The sequence below is a fragment of the Lepidothrix coronata genome, unplaced genomic scaffold, assembly GCF_001604755.1.
Source record: "Lepidothrix coronata isolate B3197 unplaced genomic scaffold, Lepidothrix_coronata-1.0 Scaffold19, whole genome shotgun sequence".
NCBI lineage: Eukaryota > Metazoa > Chordata > Aves > Passeriformes > Pipridae > Lepidothrix > Lepidothrix coronata.
Window position 1 is genome coordinate 4,528,787 of NW_016690199.1, and position 18,859 is coordinate 4,547,645.

The window sequence follows — 18,859 nt, forward strand, 5'->3', positions numbered from 1 at the left end:
ATTAAAGAGTACTGTCTTACTAGAATAGTCAATATAAAATCTTATTTAGCCTTATGCTATGAATACTGGTCTAAACTAGAGACTTTGCTGTGGATATTTCAACTGATTTAATGGTGACACGTAGACATGAAAGTTTCTTTTACTGTTGGAACTCACAAGCACTTAATAAATACCCAGCAGTACCTATCTCCTCTTTTTAAAAACGGTCCATAATAAAAAAATTACTATTAAGTAACAAAAAATCCATGGTCCATTTATGGTCCATAAATTTTAATATTTTTTAATAAAATACAAAACATTCCCCTGGAAAAAAAATACTCGAGCAAAATAAAACATTCATGCATAGTTGTTTAATCGCATTTTTATATCCTGACATGGTGAAGAATTATCAACTATTAGTGGCAAAAATGGTCTGTTCTTTTTACTGTTAATAAAATGAAAAGCAACATAGAATTCTCCATGGAGGTGAGCTTCTAAAATTCCTTTGCATTACCTATTGTCATCTTACCTTTTCTTTGATTACAGTTTGTTTTAGATGCCCAGCAAAGTCTCAAACTTTGGTAATTAGTTTCCTTATCACAAACCAAAGCTTTAGTTAAGCAGAAATCTATCACTGCAATTAAGAAAAGAAATAATACATTATGAAACAACTTATCCTCATGGCAGTGGAAATAAATATTGGCTGATTTTGTACTATCAGAAAAGGAAGGTTTAAACAACTTGAATAGCAATAAAGAGAATACCAGATTTATAAAATAACAGGTCCAGGATACTCTGAATGCTAACAGAACTGGGAAGAGATTTTAATGTATATATAACAAAGAATTAGTGTAGATAACAATAATTAAAAGGCAATCATTTCTGCATTTAGAAATTCTGTATCAGACCTGGTTAAACTGATGCATTTATTTCAAAAGGTAGTCAGAATGTGATTTAAAAGCTTAACTTTTTGACATGAGGTCTGATTCTGCTTGTTACTGCATTTAAAATTACCCCCCCAGTGAAGATTAAAACCAACCCCCCACTCAGTAGTTCTACTTGTTCGTATATTCAGATTTCTCTGTTCTCCACTGTGAAAGCAGGAATTCAACTACTGTCAAAATTCCCCTCCAACAGCAATACTCTGTAAAATGACATGTTGTGGAGACTTAACCTAGCACGAGTAAGGAAAATATTACAAATACAGTGTATATGGAATTACAGGATTTAGATGACTTACCATACTTAACATCAGGAACTGTTATAGAGCTCTCAGCTATGTTGGTAGCTAGAATAATCTGAGTTTTGAAGCAAAAAATGAGCAATGAATGCATAAAGAAAAATATTGATGTTAATGCTTCTACATGGAAAAGCCCAATTTGCTATGAAGAAATATAAATATAGTGGCAACACAGCATTTCTACTCTGTATACTTCAAAAAGCAATATGACACAAGGCAATACAAGAAAACTTTATTTTCTTGTTCCAAACTCAGAAAAATGTAATAAAGTAGTATAGCACAGGACACTATAGAGGAAGAATGGAAAATATTTCCTTATGCCTTTGCCATAACAAAACCTCATACTATCAGCAGCAATATTTTATTAGTGATAGCAGGTGAAGACAACAGCCAAAATGTGGGGACAAAGCAGGTAAGAGTCTCCCAAACCGGGGGACTACTTTGCTATTCAGTGCCACCAGCAGCACACTACTGTCGTACAGGTGCAACAATCAACACGCACAAACTACTCTGAAGGATAAAATGAGCATCACACAATAGTCTAAGGATAACTTCCCGTTACTGCACTTCTCTTGAGGTCCAAACACCAGTTAAAACAACAGCTTGGTAAGAAAGGCAACCAGTTCACACACTGAAGAATGAAACTGCTTTGTCCTCACAAAATGATCTGAGTTAGAACAGCTAATATTACTTATATACATTATTATTTGCTATTACTACTCTAGCAAAACGTTTCACATGCTTTAGAAAAGTAATGATTCAACAATATTTACTTTTCTGTAGCCAGGAACTGTAGCCAAAAATACTTCATTTTGTTCTTCTAACGTCACACATGAGTGAAGTGGGTACACTTGCCACCTAAAGAAAACATATTAGTGCAAGAATATAAGAGTTGATTATACTTCCGTGCTAAATCCTATTACGTACTTAGAACTCATATAGCTGAAAAACTCATGTTCAAGCTTAACTGAACTAAAACAAATGTGGTCTAACTTACCTTTTAAACTTATCTGAGAGGCATGAGTGCATGTATCTTATTTCAGCCAAACCTAGGGAAAAAGTAACCATGAGTTTGTATTCATTTTACTCAACACTAACAATTCTAAAACATCTATTTCAATTCTTTTTTGACTTTCATTCTTACCTTCCTTTCACTATATAATAAAATGGCAGAAGAGTTAAACAGCAAATGTAATAACGAGTCACTGAAACAGAGTGAGTCAATTTTTCAAGAGCCATTCTGCATTCATTTTACACTTATTAAAGTGAAATTGCAACAGCAGATATAAAGGCCATCTGACAACATCCCATTATTAGCTCTCATATCAGTTTCTTACAATTGACAGTGCTCTCCACGTGCTGAATGTCTGGTTTAGGCTACTTCATTCAAAATAAGTTCTTTCAAAGAGCGGGATCAAGGGGAAAAAAACCCTATTTCTGCCTTAGCCATCTTGTCTTTGGAAGCTGCTGCCCATTCTCTGGGTCATGGACTTCACTGCCAGGGGAAATCCTATGACTAAGGGATTTTTGCTACATTCTTGAATACTGCATTAACATTTCTGAGAAACTGGTTTACTTCTTATTGAGACTTCAATTTCAAAAGCCCCATTTTCAAAATCTGCACAACACAGAGTTTCCCTGATCGGATATTAAAAATGAAATTATTCTGTAACTGCAGTACAGGATTGCTGCAATTTTTAGCAAAGGCCAAATGCAGTTCAAGCAACTGGATGTGAAATCTTTATGGATTCTTTATATGACTGGCACCTGACTTCAGGTGATGTATTAGACATATACTCACCTGGCAAAAACACTAGCACACTGCCACGTTCCAACGCATCCCTCAAGCTGTTTTCCTCCCTAACAAGAATATGAAGTTTCATTACTTTTACAACCTCAGTCTAACTTCATTACCCCAAGTTATTTTATTCTGAAAGAACAAGCAGAACTGCACACTTTTTGTACCATGCATTGTTTAAACTTCTGAAGAAACGAAATTCAAACCATTACTTGCAACTACGTTTTCCGAAAAGCACAGTATATACATTGCAACTAGAGCATTAGGTTTAACTTCTTCCTCAAAATAGAGGTTTTGTCAAAATAGAAACATTCTTATTCAGCAATGAAATTAATCAGAATTAGGTTACCAAAGATCTTAAACTCACAACACAGTATACTACTGCATAATGATATGCAAACTCATTCAGTAATTCTTTAAGTATCTGTAATGCCCTTGTATTCTAAAAATACCACTGGAACCTTGAACAAAAGCCAAACAAGTATAAATCTCAACCATTATTATCAAGAACTACAGGTCATGACAGACGTGGAGGGAGCCATCTTCGACTGATTTGTTGTGAGTCAAAATCACCTTAAGAGAATTTAGAACTCACATTGTTCTGCTGTATTCATTCCTGGTGTAAAATTTTTTCAGGTATTTTTCAGTCTCTACTCTAAAACTATATAATAAACAGAAAGCATAGTTTTTACTGGAAGGTACACAACAATGTGCATATTAGCCCTTTCAGTATTCGAAAGCTGAAATACTAATTCCTTCATGTTTCCTTATTAAAGGTAGCTTATCAGTAAAAGGTAGCATAATTTGGCTATTACAGTAGAACAGCTTAATTAATTAAATCAAAAGAAATAACCAAGAAAGAAGCTTAGAAGTCACTATACATTGTAAAAATGTCAGAACCAAGTTTTTTGGATTTATGTACCTCCATGAACAGTTGTACTTCAGTAGTTCATCTAATAACTGCTCAAATGAGCTTAATTAACATTTTCTTAAAATGTCAAAGTTTACATAATACTAAGTTTGAAAGGAAAAAAATTAAGCTTACAAAACAAAATTACTTCTCCAACACAGTTTTACAGATTATTACAATATATGGAAACAAAAAACATTCCTAAACTTAATACACAATGTTAGATCAAAGTTGTAGGAGCAACTTCATTACATTATCAGATACTAGACATCAATTTCAAAACACAGAGAGCAACACAAATCAGTATTTACTTATTTCAAATTGCATTAAGGCCTTAAAACAGCCAGGGAAAATTATTGCCTAGTTTTAATTTTTTTTTCCGTGGATTATTATATGTTTTAATTTATAATACAAAATAGTAGCTCCAGTTTTATTCTTCATATAAACAATATTTGGCTCTGGTCTACAGCAAAGAATATAGTTTCCATACAACATGGCTGTCTTGAATGATCACTTACACTCCAGGGCAGGAAATGTATTTCAAGAACACAGGGTAGAAATCAAACAAATATATAAAATAAAAGCAGAGATATATGTAACATTAAGTTACCACTAACAACTATAATACATGGGCTGCTGATCCTGCTTAATTAGTGTCTCATTTCCCCAAGAACCTCCGATTCCAGATCTTGAACTGTGGCTTACCTCTTCATCTCAAACTCATCAAATGACTCAATCAGAGACACTGCTACATCATACATATTCTTTTTTATCACTGGTTCCTCAATGCTTTGAGAATGAAGCTGTTTGGAGAAGAAGGTATGGAGGTTAGCACAGTGTAACAGGCAGAAAGACTGTAGCTCACATATGTATTTCAATTTGTCAAGTGCTTTTCAATTAAAACTGATCCAGCACAGAAGCCTGTACAAAGAAGTAACTCCATCTGATGTGCTCATTATCTTCTAAACAGGCATTTTTCTTCAGGCATGTAACTATTTTTATGCTAAAGGAGTACTTCTGGTATTTACCCACTTAAGATAAGCACCAGGCCACACTTCATTAGTTTGCATACTCCTTTATCCAGGAGTGTTAAGCACATGAGAGTGATCACAACCCATGGAAACAGGATGACAAGGAGAGGAATTTGTGTAAGGAAGGTACAATGCTTCTCACAGCTACTATACTGCAGGTCTCTACCTGAGTGCACAGAAATCACATACCTTACTAATTTAAATTGGTTTTGCATTTAATAGATCTTGTGTTTTAGGTCATACCCTGTCAAAAGATTACTGTTCTGTTGTACATAACAGAACCATAGCCTATGCTATTTTCTAGCATTCTAAGACATACTCAAGGCTGTAACATTTAAGAACACAAACAATCAAGTCTTCACAGCAAGCACAGTAACTTAGTAACTTTCCAGTTCTAAAATCAAACGTTTAATGAACTAGACATGCTTTGGAAAAGGTCTATAATGTTACACATTTTTCTGTTGTAGAGAAAGTGGGTTTTGATTGTTGCTCACCTTTCATTCTGAGGGTTTCTCCTCATTCTAGGGAAAACTCATTACTGGACCAAGAATGTCAGAGCTAAAAATCACAGAGAACTGAACTATCTAAACTATTACCTGGACTTCAGCAAGGCCTTTGACATCATCTCCCACAGCATTCTCCTGAAAAAGCTGGCAGCCCACGGCTTGGACAGGGGCACTCTGTGCTGGGTTAGGAACTGGCTGGAGGGCCGGGCCCAGAGAGTGCTGGTGAATGGGACCCCATCCAGTTGGGATCCAGTCACTAGTGGTGTCCCCCAGGGATCAGTGTTGGGCCCAGTTCTATTTAATACCTTTACTGATGATTTAGATGAGGGGATTGAGTCCATCATCAGCAAATTTGCAGATGACACCAAGCGGGGGGGGAGTGTCAATCAGCTGGAAGGCAGGAGGGCTCTGCAAAGGGACCTGGACAGGCTGGAGAGTTGGGCTGATTCCAACGGGATGAGGTTCAATAAGGCCAAGTGCCGGATCCTCCACTTTGGCCACAACAACCCCCTGCAGCACTACAGGCTGGGGACAGAGTGGCTGAAGAGCAGCCAGGAAGAAAGGGACCTGGGAGTTTGGATTGACAGGAAGCTGAACAGGAGCCAGCAGTGTGCCCACATGGCCGAGAAGGCCAATGGCATCCTGGCCTGGATCAGGAACAGTGTGGCCAACAGGTCCAGGGAAGTGATTCCTCCTCTGTACTCAGTGCTGGTGAGGCCACACCCTGAGTACTGTGTCCAGTTCTGGGCCCCTCAGTTCAGGAAGGATATTGAGGTGCTGGAGCAGGTCCAGAGAAGAGCAACAAGACTGGTGAAGGGGCTCAAGCACAAGTCCTATGAGGAGAGGCTGAGGGAGCTGGGGTTGTTCAGCCTGGAGAAGAGGAGGCTCAGGGGAGACCTCATCACTCTCTACAACTCCCTGAAAGGAGGTTGTAGCCAGGTGGGGGTTGGTCTCTTTTCCCAGGCAGCTATCAGCAAGACAAGAGGGCATGGTCTTAAGCTGTGCCAGGGGAGGTTTAGGTTAGATATTAGGAAGAAATTCTTTACAGAAAGGGTAATCAGGCATTGGAATGGGCTCCCCAGGGAAGTGGTGGATTCCCTGTCCCTGGAGGTTTTTAAGATGAGACTGGATGTGGCACTTAGTGCCATGGCCTGGTAACCACGGCGGTGTTGGATCAAGGGTTGGACTTGATGATCTCGGAGGTCCCTTCCAACCTAGCTGATTCTATGATTCTATTACAGTGAAATTAGTTATTTTTCTACCAGTTTTCTTTCTGAAGGAGTTCATGACAGAATCACAAAAGCACTACTACTAGCACCAATCTGGCAACAATGATTTACACCAGCTTTTGCTACTGCAACCTCTGTCCTCAGCTTTCAACCCCTTACATCATGTAACCCTGGGTCACCTTGGTGTCTTCAGAAAGACTCCTTTCTGAAAACCCTGAGAAAATTATTCTACTTTCTTCTGACAGAGAAGGGCTTGGGGGATCAAAAAGAGCCATCTATAAGAAATGGATAATATTCTTTCCACTTCTCTGATCCTCCTCGAAATCCATCAGCTGGGCAGACTTTTCAGGTGGACAACTCTGTCAGTCCCAGAGCTTATGAACTGTATTCTACACTGGCTTCCAGTGTAGCTTGATTAGTCCATCAGAAAACAGAAAACATTAGTTATCAAAAATACTTGAATACTTTTTTTTTAATGCCCCAATATATGTGAAAAATCTAATTGATTTATCTCTTCTGGGCTGCTCAAACATAAGATTTTTGAGTTCATATTATCCCTGCTTAAATAACCGTCAAATTTGTCTTTGCAATTCTGTTAAAGAGTACTAAAGGTACAATCAGTAGCATGACAAAGCTTCTACATCTCTCCTAATAAAAGGTAACAATGTGACAAACAGCAAATCCAAAAGCCCTGTCAGACCTGACTAAAATAATCTAACATAGTCAAAATAGCTTTTGACAGCAGTTCACTACCGTCTCAGGACTCTGACCCCAGTTCCAGTGATATGAAGTTTTTACCTTTGCAAGACAAAAATGGCTTTGCATTTTTACACTTTGCTTCATTTTTTTAAGTCTGCTCACTGAGTTAACTATACAATTAATTTCCATTTCCTATCTCCAATACTATCCATTACAATAGGAAAGCACTTACACAACTAGCTTTAGAATTGCCCATAGACAGAACCTTGATGCATTTTTCATGAAGCCTGTGTTTCAATGATTCATTGGGGCTTAGGGGTTGCTGATATGACAGAATCATGATCCTGTTAAACATCCAGAACATGTTTACAAAGCCCATTATGCCAGAAGAAACTACTTTTTATAAGCCTATGCTCACAAATTAAACAGTAGCACCTATAAATGACCCGGTATCTGGGCAAGGATAAGCCAATGTTACACTGAAGAGTGTTTCTCGCTTCTTTCCCTCTTACTCTTTTCTACAAATGAAGCAATTCAAGTGGAAAGCTTTATCTTTGATTCAGCTAGATGTCTGTACAGCCACAGCAAAGGGTTTACTGCAAACAGGCATAAAGAAGAAAAAATAATGATGTTGTTTTTAATTATCTTCCAAATCACAACTGATATCAATGAATTCACTAAATAACCAAGTCAGAACTACCCAAAGAAATTTTTTTTCAAGCATTGTTCAAAACATTATCACACACAGAAATAAATTATGTATTAAAGTCAAGAGCTCTGCAGGATTCATAAAAGATTCTACATTTATACAGTAACATCCAATTATTTTAAGATTTTTTGAGAATGGACAAAGGTTCATAGCTCACAGCACAAAGACAGTTACAAAGGACTAAACTGATTTCAACCAAGATGCTTTAAGGACTGAGTTAAGATTTATGTAATCTGGTTTTATAGTTATTAATTTTAAAATCAAAAGGAAACATGGAAAAATCCTGTTTATCAAAAGAGTAAAGACTGCATTTACTTTTAACTGCTGTATTCTTCTATGTGAATTTTACAGGTTTTTAAAAGTGAAAATAAAACATCAAGAACTAAAGCCTGAAGCCTGTACCTCAGGCAGTTATCCAACTCATTGTGATTTTAGCATGATGAAAGATGCGCCCCTGCTTCCATATGGCAGCATTAGCTCATTAACTGTCTCAGGTTCCACTTTCATTTTATTAAGATGTTACACAAATCTTAGACCTTCCATGTTTTTAAGTATTTTTTAATTATAACTAGTATTCACAGAAAATCTTCACACACAGCACCATAAGAAACAGGATAGAGACCAAGTATCAGTGCTTTACAACTCGATTTCTGCATACATATAAAAAAAAAAAAATCAAAAGCACTTATGTGCTTTTATTGTTGCCCTAAGGCACAAGTAACTTCTTGGACAAACGTACTCTCCTTAAAAACAGAATGGCTATAGATAGGACAACACAAGATAAAGAATCAGATGAAAACTTTAAAAAAAAAAAAAAAACAAAAAAACACAGAGAAAATGAAAAGTAAAAAAAAGTCTAAGCACTGAAAGCAGTTCCTCTTGTTCGTGATCTCTGAGGTGAAAGGTGTGGAAGCTGACATTCAGCTCAAAGGGCAGCGATGACAAATCCAACTTGACTGAAGTAAACTCCTTACTGAATTTCTTGGTTATCTTTTTGCTGTAATTATCAGAAATCTTTTACAAAAACCCCATGTATTACATAATCTCCACATTATCTATCTGAGCTGCCATACTAATGTATAAATACTGAGGGGCCAACTGCTATAAGAACTGAGTTTATTTTTTTTTTTTGGTTGCATTAAAACTTCAACAGTTGACAGCCTTTTATTTTAGCTTGCCTGTTCTGAGACATAACCAATGCCTGTTTTGTGTACAGCATAAGCAATTATCTTTTGGGTTTCTCAAACTACCTGTTTTATTTCACTATTTTATTTTCTGCAGAATTGAGGGATGAAAGCTAAATAGTAACAGTGTGTTCACACATGCTTCTTTTCAAGTGCATCCCTCATCTTCTTCATTGTAATAACAGCGTTCTGAATTATCAAAACTGACCAATAATTACTCCCATGTCCCAGTTGTTTTTGGAGTGAGTGTCACAATTAAAGCCTGAGTACATTTGTTGTACTTTGCTTTAACCTGTTTATTTTGCCTTGAACCATAATACTGGAAGAGTTCACTCGAGTGAATTCCTACACATCTGCTTTTCAAATGTAAAACAACCTCCACTATTATAAAACTGCAGAAAACAAATTAATTTGTATTTACATTAATTCCTTCGTTATCTGATGTCTACACGGATACTTGCTATAAAATAGCACGTCAGGAGCTCTACAAACCAAATGTTCAAAATACAATCTGTGCAGTTTATAAGCTAAAGATTGATACAGCAAACAAATCTTCAGCCACTACTACCCTCCTCAGGCACCAGAGCAGCAGTTCTCCAGTGCAGCCATACCGGCTGTCAAGTGCCCACCCAGGGATCTGAGAAGTAGCTGTTATTCCAACATATTTTCATTATTCAAAATTACACATTTGCCATGGTGGCCTATGGAGCTACAACAGAAACATGTTCAAAACTGCTGCATAACATCTCTTGGTTTTATTAAGGAAAAAAAAAATGGAAAGAAAAAAAGAATGGGAAATCCTCAGCTGAGAGAGAAGCCAACTTGGTAACATCGAAGTTCTAAGCACAAATGCTTGTTTTCTGATGACTCTCTTAATTTCCTGGCACTTTCTGCCTTTGATACATAACACCAACATGGACCAACCCAGGAAATATTCCGATTTTCTCAGCTATATTCAAAGAGATCTGTAAAATCTTAATATGTTACTTTCTGCACAGAATTTTACATTGTTCACCTTAAATGCAAGCTACCAAACAAAATGCCTCATACTACTTAAAATTCCCAGCACTTTGCATTCCATTTCTGTTACATGAAAGAAACTAGTGTGCTGGTAAGAAGACTCCTGTTTTATCATAAAGTATTAATTCTTACCTAGAAGTGTAATGTAAAATTGGTTATTTGTAATTTTATTACACAGTTGGACTGACTATTCCAATTTCTTTCTTACTCTGTCCAAAGAAATGACATTATATTTACATTACCTTGAAATCAACAGTGTCCTTTAAATCATCAAGATAATATTCTTCAACTGCAAAAGGTTTGCCTTCCACCTTAAATACACAGACTGGATTCAGCCCATTACAAAGTGGAATTGCAAAGTAATCAGCAAATTCTTTAGAGTTGATGGAAGCAGACATCAATATTATCTGTTAAAAAAATGCATAGCAAATATAACACATTAATTTTAACACAAAATGCCCTGCTACATGAAAATCTCCAAGTATTTTTTATGCTAAAATGGTCTGATTTTGGTTACAACAGGTATGTTACCTAAGCACATTTAAGGCAATCAAGGTTAAATGCTTAAGAAACCCTAGCCAGCACATGAAGAAAGGTAAGCACCTGTAAGAAAATGGCTCAGGCTGGATGCCTAGGGCAGACAACATGGTAGAAGTTCAACCAAAATCATGTCGTACACTTGATAAAATGCCAAAATAAAAATGCCATAAAATACAGCTAAAGAGCATCCCCCTTACAAAGTGACAGGAAGGCAAGCTAACGAAGTGGACATTGTACCAATTGTACCAATGTCAGCTCCAAAGCACAAGATACACAGGATAGGTAAAGATACACAACAGAGGGGCAGATTAAACCATTAAGTCATTTAACATGATCCTGAAAGGACATAATTCTGCAAATATTACATATGCAACCTGTCCCACTACAGCAAGAACTACCTCGTGCCTCAACAGTGCTCACCTACACCAGGACGACAGGCTAAATGTAACCTTCTCTGAAGGCTACTGAAACAAAACCCAATCTAAATTATTCTAACTGCAGTTACAGGCAAGGAATATTAAACTACCTCTTCTTCTAGACAGTCTTTATAATTTGGACTCTGTAACCTGCACGGAGCCTTTCCAAACTGAAAGGAAATGACAGATTCTTAACAGAGTGCCTGAAGGACCACCTAACTGAACTAATAGTTTAATTTACTCCTGAAGCAGAAATTCAACAAGCCTATATCCCCAACACAGCAGATAAACACATCAGAACAGAAGGTAATCAAAGCAGACAGTTCTTCAAGATCAAGCAGTCCAAAACCACTTGTACAGCATGGAGATGTCTAAAGACCCACCAGATAATAACAAAAACTGTTATCAGTCACTACTAAAAACTGCACTGTTTGGTCTGATCCAGTGTCAGGTTTCCTTGCAACAACCCTATCCCAGCAAGATCAACCTTAGAACAATCCAATGTCTGTTCTGTGATCTAAAAATAATAATCTGCACCAGCCATCTGCCAGAAAATTCAGCATAGTTGGTAGGTGAACCACAGCAGGTAGTTCTTGTCCTCAGTACATCAGAATTGCTCTTGCCATCTTGTCAGTTGATGCAATGTCGAATTACCTGCTACTTCTGGGGTCTGCAATGTCCAGATTAGGAAACAAACAGCTCATATGCATTTCATATAAATGTCTTGTATCCCCCCCCTTAAACAGGTATCCTTGCACACTTTTGTTTCATGAATCCAAGGAGGCTGGGAGGAAAACCTTACATATTCTGATTAACTTGCCATATGATCAAAACCCCTTTTCTTTATAGTTTTTCAAAAGGGGTTGAAAAGGGATGAAGTAGGAGACACTGGGCTTAGTGTATAAATTCAAACTGAATTACCCACTTTGGTCTGCTAAGAGCCAGGAATTGAGATCAAGAGTTCCCCCCTTTTCACCATTACAAAAAATAAAAAATTCAAAGGGACATCCTCCCTCTCCCTCAAAGGTAGAGATTGTCTCAGGTTTATACAGTATGAAACTGTCATCTGCAGAAACAACTGCAGAGAACAATATAAAAGGGATAAAATTTTCCAGTGCCAATTTTGAGAGATTTAAATGCAATTATAGAGAAAAAGGAAAAAATATTTCAGGAACCTATAATAGAAAAATGTTTTCTAAGAGAAAACGATGACAGGGCCTGTAGGGTTTCTTGTCATTGACACCAACCAGGTAATTAGCATCAAGGGAAAACTTTTCACAAACTCAGTTTGATTAAATTATTGGTCTTCTCAATAGGCAGAGCCAAGTGCTAAAAAAGGCTGAAAACTTTCATATTACTGTCTCTGAATTTAAAGACAAGAGAGTTTTCTTATCAGCATGAAAAGGGATTAAAAAGTGAAAGATGTGAAGAGCACTGTCATGCCCTACGCCAACTGGAAGCCCACTTTCAGTGACAGCATGTTTGGAAGATCTAAAGACCAAGTTATCCGAGTTCGAATCAATGTGATGGACTCCACTTAAGAACATGGATTCCCTTCCAATGGCAAGAAAACCAGCCAACCCAGAACTACACTTATGTCTGTTTTGAACAGGAAAAGTCACATTAATTAAACAATTAACTGAAGACACATAGAGTCTCACAAAATAGCTGCAGTCCCAAATAGCTGCACATAAAGATACTGAGTTAGCCTAACTCCATCACCCGTATTTAATTAAAGAGTTCATTACTGAGACACAAAGACTAAATATGTCACGCTGTATGTCTGTAAAATCTGCTTTAGTACAAAGCATGAGTGCCTAACATGCAGAGAAAAATCTCAGACACGTTTTACTACCAGTTCTGCTCAGAAATTATAATACAGCATTTCTTGTCTTCTGCTATTTTTCCCACTTTAACAAAAAAACCTCAGTATTTCCAGGAGTTAATGCTACCATATTTAACCAAGGATAAGCACTGCCCTCAATACCCAATAAGTAATTCTAGTCAAATATCCATCTTGCATTTTTTAGCCTTAAGCAGGTTTTAGAAACTAATGCATTTTAACATGAGGAGGAAAAAAAAGTCTTTCAGAATACATTATAGCAGCCAGGAAAAGAGTGCCCTTTAGGTTGCTTACTTATGAAGTGCAGCAAACTAAATAATATTTCAGTGCAAAATAACAACATAACAATTTGTTGTAAATTCTTTAAAACGTGCAAAAATATTCTTGTGAGAAAAAGCAGCAGAATTCAGTTTGAACCCACCTTTACAGACTGTGAATTTGTATATAATAGTTTACGGGTCATCAAGAGCAAGAAATCCATTTCTTCTGTACGCTCATGCACCTGGAAGACATTATGCATAATTTAATTTTAATTAATTCATGATCTTCTTTTTGAAAATCTCTTCCTACTCAATGTATGCTTTGTTTTTGTAACTTGGAACAATAATACATTTTCACAGAAGAAAACACCTTTTGAGAGTATGCATGTTAATCACTTTAAAATTCCAACGAGGCTGTTCAGATGACTACAGCACCCTTTGTGAAAACTGTTTGTCATTATTAAGTCATGAAAATCATAGAATAGTGACTAGAAAACCAATCATCAGCTCCAGCCACTGGTTCTATTAGAGCTGGCAATAACACCTGAAGTGGTAATGGTGCTGGGTGAATCAACTGTACTGATAAAATCACAAATGATCCAGTAAGGGACTAGGTTGGTTTATCTGAGTAGATGTGCCCCATTCTCAATGGCTTCTAGCTTTTGATTGCTCCTTGCAGTTCAGCAAGCACTCCTCAACATTATCCATGATGATCATACCCCTTTTTTGAATTGCAGTTTAAATATATTAAGTGCAGCAGCTTTTTCTGGAGCTCAGCCTTCAACATTTGAGTCCTGTAAGGTAATTAGCATATTCTAAAATAAAATAAACTTATAATCAATACTGTCCCATTACAAAAACAATTTAGCTAAGGCAGTTTTCAGGCTGACAGTAAGGTCTTGCTGCAAGAAGTCGATTTTTAGTCTAGGTTTGTTTTGGTATGCTCCTAAATGTCTGCAGTGCTCTAAGAGTACCAAGACTTGCAATTAGAAATGTCATGGAAAACATCTGCTTGTTAAAACAGTGACTGTTGGCTCAAGATCACAATCTCTGTAGTAGATGTGGGGAGAGAGGTGGCATATAGGGAACAGGAGGGACAAGAATTTTGGCTGGGGAAATGGGACAGTATTGCATTTCCTTCTTTTTGGCTTTAAAATGTTAAGGTTTGCAAGACTGATAACACATTAGAGTGCTCAAATCTTTTCCATGAAGACAAGTGGTACAATTCTTTAGGATGTGGAGTTATTTTGATTCTTTCGTCTGTTTGAGTGAAGTCCTAAAGTTTCTTCATATGAAAATGTAACTATCTGCTCAATCTCTTCCAGGTTTCCAATATGCCACTTCAAGTAAAGTCATGACAGCCTTACTTATTACTATAATAGTCTAATGGTATACCAAGTACTGTCTCCCTGCCTGCTCCTCAAATATGCAAGAATTAAAGTTGCTCTCAGCTACAATACCATAACGGAATAAAAACGAAAACCAACACTTACAAAGCAAACAAACAAACCAAACCAAACCAAACAAACCCAACCCACAAACAAACAAAAAACTCACAAAAAATAAAAAACAAACAAACAAAAATCAACCCCAACCAACCAAAAGAAAAAAAACCCCACCAACAAAATAACCAAAAAAACCAAAATATCCTCCCAAAACAAACCCCTAAGTCCTCTTCTGTATCACTACATCCCAAGATGTCCTGTATCTCATATGTGATTTACGTTCATGGTTCATGAAAGCACAATTTGACATCTGACTTTCCACATGAAGTAAGCATAGAAACATGTAAAAATATGCAAATTACAAAAAACCTACAAGTGTATTTTCTTTAGCTTTTTGGTGAATTGACAGCAATAACAATGAATCCACATGAATGAACTGTAAATCCAGCCAGAAGACAGAACTTTCACAGGGGTATTTCTCAGGCTATCCCTAAAGAATAAAGACTCTTTGTAATACCTAACTGAGTGAAAACTAGCTGCTTCCTCCTAGTAGGCCTAGCCAGACAGGTTCTTGAATTCCACATGGTAGATTTCAATAAACATTTCAAGGCACCTGTATGAAAAGCTAAGCACGCCAAAAAACCCTCCCTACACCCTTAGTGCTACACTTGTCGCTCAAAGGAATGCTGAGACAAGCCTATTTCAGCAAGTATTAGCTTAGACACCTTATACAAAACATCTTTACAAGCACATGCCTGCTTTTCTCTTGCATGGTAAGAGCAACAAAAGAGAAGGCTTTCTTAATATGAAATTTAAACTTATCTCCAACAACTTACTTCATCAATGAAAATATGTGTGAACTCAGTTAGGCTCTTGGCAGAAACTACTTTCTGAAGAAGAATGCCAGTTGTCATATACAGCAACCTTGTCTCCTTTGTCGAAACGTTCTCTAAACTCAACTAACAACAGTAAGAAAAATATATGTTAAGATGGAAAGAGATATTTAATATATTTAGAGAAACATGCATCTGAAAGTACTCCAAAATGAAACACAATGTAAATCCATCCAAATTATTTACTTACACTTGTAGAAGTCTCTGTACAAAAGTGTTCTCAAATCCCAGAACCAATTAACTGGGGTTTTTTTGGGAGAAATTTAAAAAAATTTAAACCTCTGAAGTTTACTAAGTATCAAAATTCCTTGCTAGGGGCTTTAGCCTGAGAAGAATTCTTCAAAGACTTCTAAAGGTATGTACATCATCTTTTCCACTAATATGAAGAGGAAGAAAAAGATTTTGCCGAAATGTAGTTTGCTTACTGGACAGGAAAAGGAAAGATGTGTAAGATACCACCAAGATCAACTTATTCCTGAAAGTTCTACAAACTTATGTAATAGATTTTTGATTCCTAAAGTACTTGTTTAACTTTATCTATCTCAGGTGCTATCTACCCAGGCGGGCAGAGCTGTGACCACCTTTTCACATGCAGCTTTCACATCAGCCTAGAGCAGATGCGTCCAAGCTCAGCCATTTTACCTGTTTCTACTCAGCTCAAAAAAGTGCTCGTGAAACAAGCACAGCACATCCACATACACTGTCCTGAAGATAGCTTGGAAGCACAGCACCATTTTATGTCTTTAAGACTCATTAGCCTAATAAATCAATTTAGCAATTTTATGACTAATTAATTCAAGGTATCAAATCCCATCATAGACTTTATGTAGAACTTACTTTGAAAAAAACCAACATCTATAACTGTTCTGGTATTGGCTGGGATAGAGTTAATTTCTTCTTCCTAGGTGGTATTGTGCTGTGTTTTTGGGATTTAGTAAAACACTGATTACACACTGGTGTTTTGGTTGTTGCTGTCATGTTCATCCTAAGACAAGGGACTTTTTTGTGGTTTGTGCTCTGCCCTTAAGGAGATAAACAAAAAACCTGGGAGGGAGCACAGTCGGGACAGGCAACCTGAACTGGCCAAAGGGATAGTCCATGGCATAGAATGCCATGCCCAGTATGTAAACCAGGGATTTACCCACAAGGGAACCAACTGGGGTTTGGGGACAGGGTCTGGCATCAGTCAGCGGGTGGTGAGCTATTGTACTGTGCACCCCTCGGAGGTTTTTTGTTATTACTTTTTAATCATTATTTACTATTCTTAGTATATTTTAAACTGTTTCAATTGCTATATTGCTCCTGTCTCAACCTACAAGCTTAACTTTGATTCTCCTCCCCGTTCCACCAGGGTCGGGAGGGGTGGAGGGGTGAGGTGAGTGAGCAGCTGTGTGGTGCTTAGCTGCCAGCTGGGCTTAAACCAGGACAATAGCCCACAGTAATGCTACAAATATGATAGCTGGAGGTTATTAATATTGGCTTAGTTACAATCTGAGATAATGCCAGACCGTAATCATAGAATTCTCTTGAGTGTTCACCTCTCAGAACTGAAACCTGGTGATTAAGCATGAAGAGCCTTTTTACTTTGTTTTACAACCTACCCAAAGAAAAATGAAACTTGGCAGTTGTGTTAAAAATGAGAAAGAAAAAAATATTTTTTCTACTACAGCATTTGCTATAGATGCATCTGTCACCTAGACAAAGAACAGCATTCAGTAGGGATGATAATAAAGATCCTTTAGATGTAAAAATTAAGCTCATGTATCTGCACAGCCCTGTAATATGGCATTTCTGTAGCAGGCCATAATCTTTGCACTGAGTTTGCAAGGCCCCGGGACTAAGGCATGTCTGGGCTGCTCTCCTTGAACCTTTCTTTATCTGCCTTCATTTTTGCTTTACTTGGTCTCGTTGGGACAGGAATTTAGTGTAGTGTAGGGATATAGAGGCCTGGTACAGTAGCAGACACCTTGGGAAGCAGAGACACAGGATGGGGCATGGAAGAAAGTGGATGTGGGATAACAGATGAAGTAACCTGTGTTAAAAGAGGAAAGTGGCATCCAATTTAGAAAAGGAAGGACATAACTGAGTTTGAAACTGAGCTGGACAAAGCAAAAGGAGGAGATGGATTTAAGAGGAAAAACTAGTTCAAGTTTTCACAGGCTAAGAAGAAACAACAAGATGTTCACAAAACAATCTGACCATAACTGCATGAAAGTTTTGACAGAGCTGACAGGTAAATGTAGTAAAGTCAAACAGATAAAGTACGTTAATTAAGGAGTTTAAAATAAAATAAAAAAAAAAAGAATATAGTTCTCCTGCAGCAATTTCAGTGATTAAAATGTAGGTGTGTCCAATGCAGAAAAATATTTCTCTGGGAGTCCCACCAGGATTTATAGTTATCCAACTTTAAAAGTTGATTTAATTACAAACACTTAGCAGGAGACAGCTAGAAAACAGCCATTCTACTTTAAAAGCAGATTCTCTAACATTACTTCAGTATGCTGGATCTCTTTAAAAGCAATTAAGAAAGAAGCCATAGTACTTTTTAATGCATTTTTAAACAGCATTTGAAACTTTTATACCTGGTATCCTACAAATCCACCTAGAGTCCATGATCGTTCCTTGCTAATCCACCTGGCAAGGCTGCTGGCACTGATTTTCCGGGGCTGGGTAACAGCAATGTTGCAGTGGATAGATTGCTGCATGCAATAATCCAGAACATACTGAGGGATCTGTGTGCTCTTACCACTGCCAGTTGCTCCTTCTACAATCACAACTGAATTGTTTTGTATCAGAGACAGTATCTGAAACAATTTTTCAAGAAAACTCATAAGTCTACAAAGCAAAACAGATTTTTAACAGACTTGAAATATCAGCAGCTTCCAGGCCACACATCTAATCTCTGTAAAACACTGTGCCATCATCTTCTAGGAATGGACTTCTAAAACACATCAGAAGATTACAGAAAAGAACAGAGGTATTCATACAAAATATGTGTGTGTGCCCATAAAGAATAACAGCAGTGGTTTTTCCTCTAAGAATTTTTATATAGTGGTTTTGTACAAAACCCAAAAGTTTTGTACAATGTTTAAAACACAGAGTTTCCATCTAAAAACAAAAACCCAACCAACCAACCAAAAAACAAAACAAAACAAAA

At 37.1% G+C, this 18,859-nt stretch overlaps 1 protein-coding gene across 2 annotated transcripts in view; it reads right to left on the reverse strand.

Annotated features, from left to right (window-relative positions):
• Positions 1-18,859, reverse strand: part of TDRD9 (tudor domain containing 9) — a 72,685-nt gene that overhangs the window by 27,297 nt on the left and 26,529 nt on the right. For both annotated transcript variants that reach the window (XM_017807654.1, XM_017807653.1), the window contains exons 4-13: positions 18,285-18,506; positions 15,646-15,768; positions 13,526-13,606; positions 10,548-10,712; positions 4,633-4,730; positions 3,021-3,079; positions 2,217-2,268; positions 1,993-2,077; positions 1,220-1,277; positions 509-613 (exon numbers count right to left, since the gene is read on the reverse strand). In XM_017807654.1, coding sequence (XP_017663143.1) covers positions 509-613; positions 1,220-1,277; positions 1,993-2,077; positions 2,217-2,268; positions 3,021-3,079; positions 4,633-4,730; positions 10,548-10,712; positions 13,526-13,606; positions 15,646-15,768; positions 18,285-18,506 — 1,048 coding nt within the window. The remainder of the gene's footprint in view (positions 1-508; positions 614-1,219; positions 1,278-1,992; positions 2,078-2,216; positions 2,269-3,020; positions 3,080-4,632; positions 4,731-10,547; positions 10,713-13,525; positions 13,607-15,645; positions 15,769-18,284; positions 18,507-18,859) is intronic.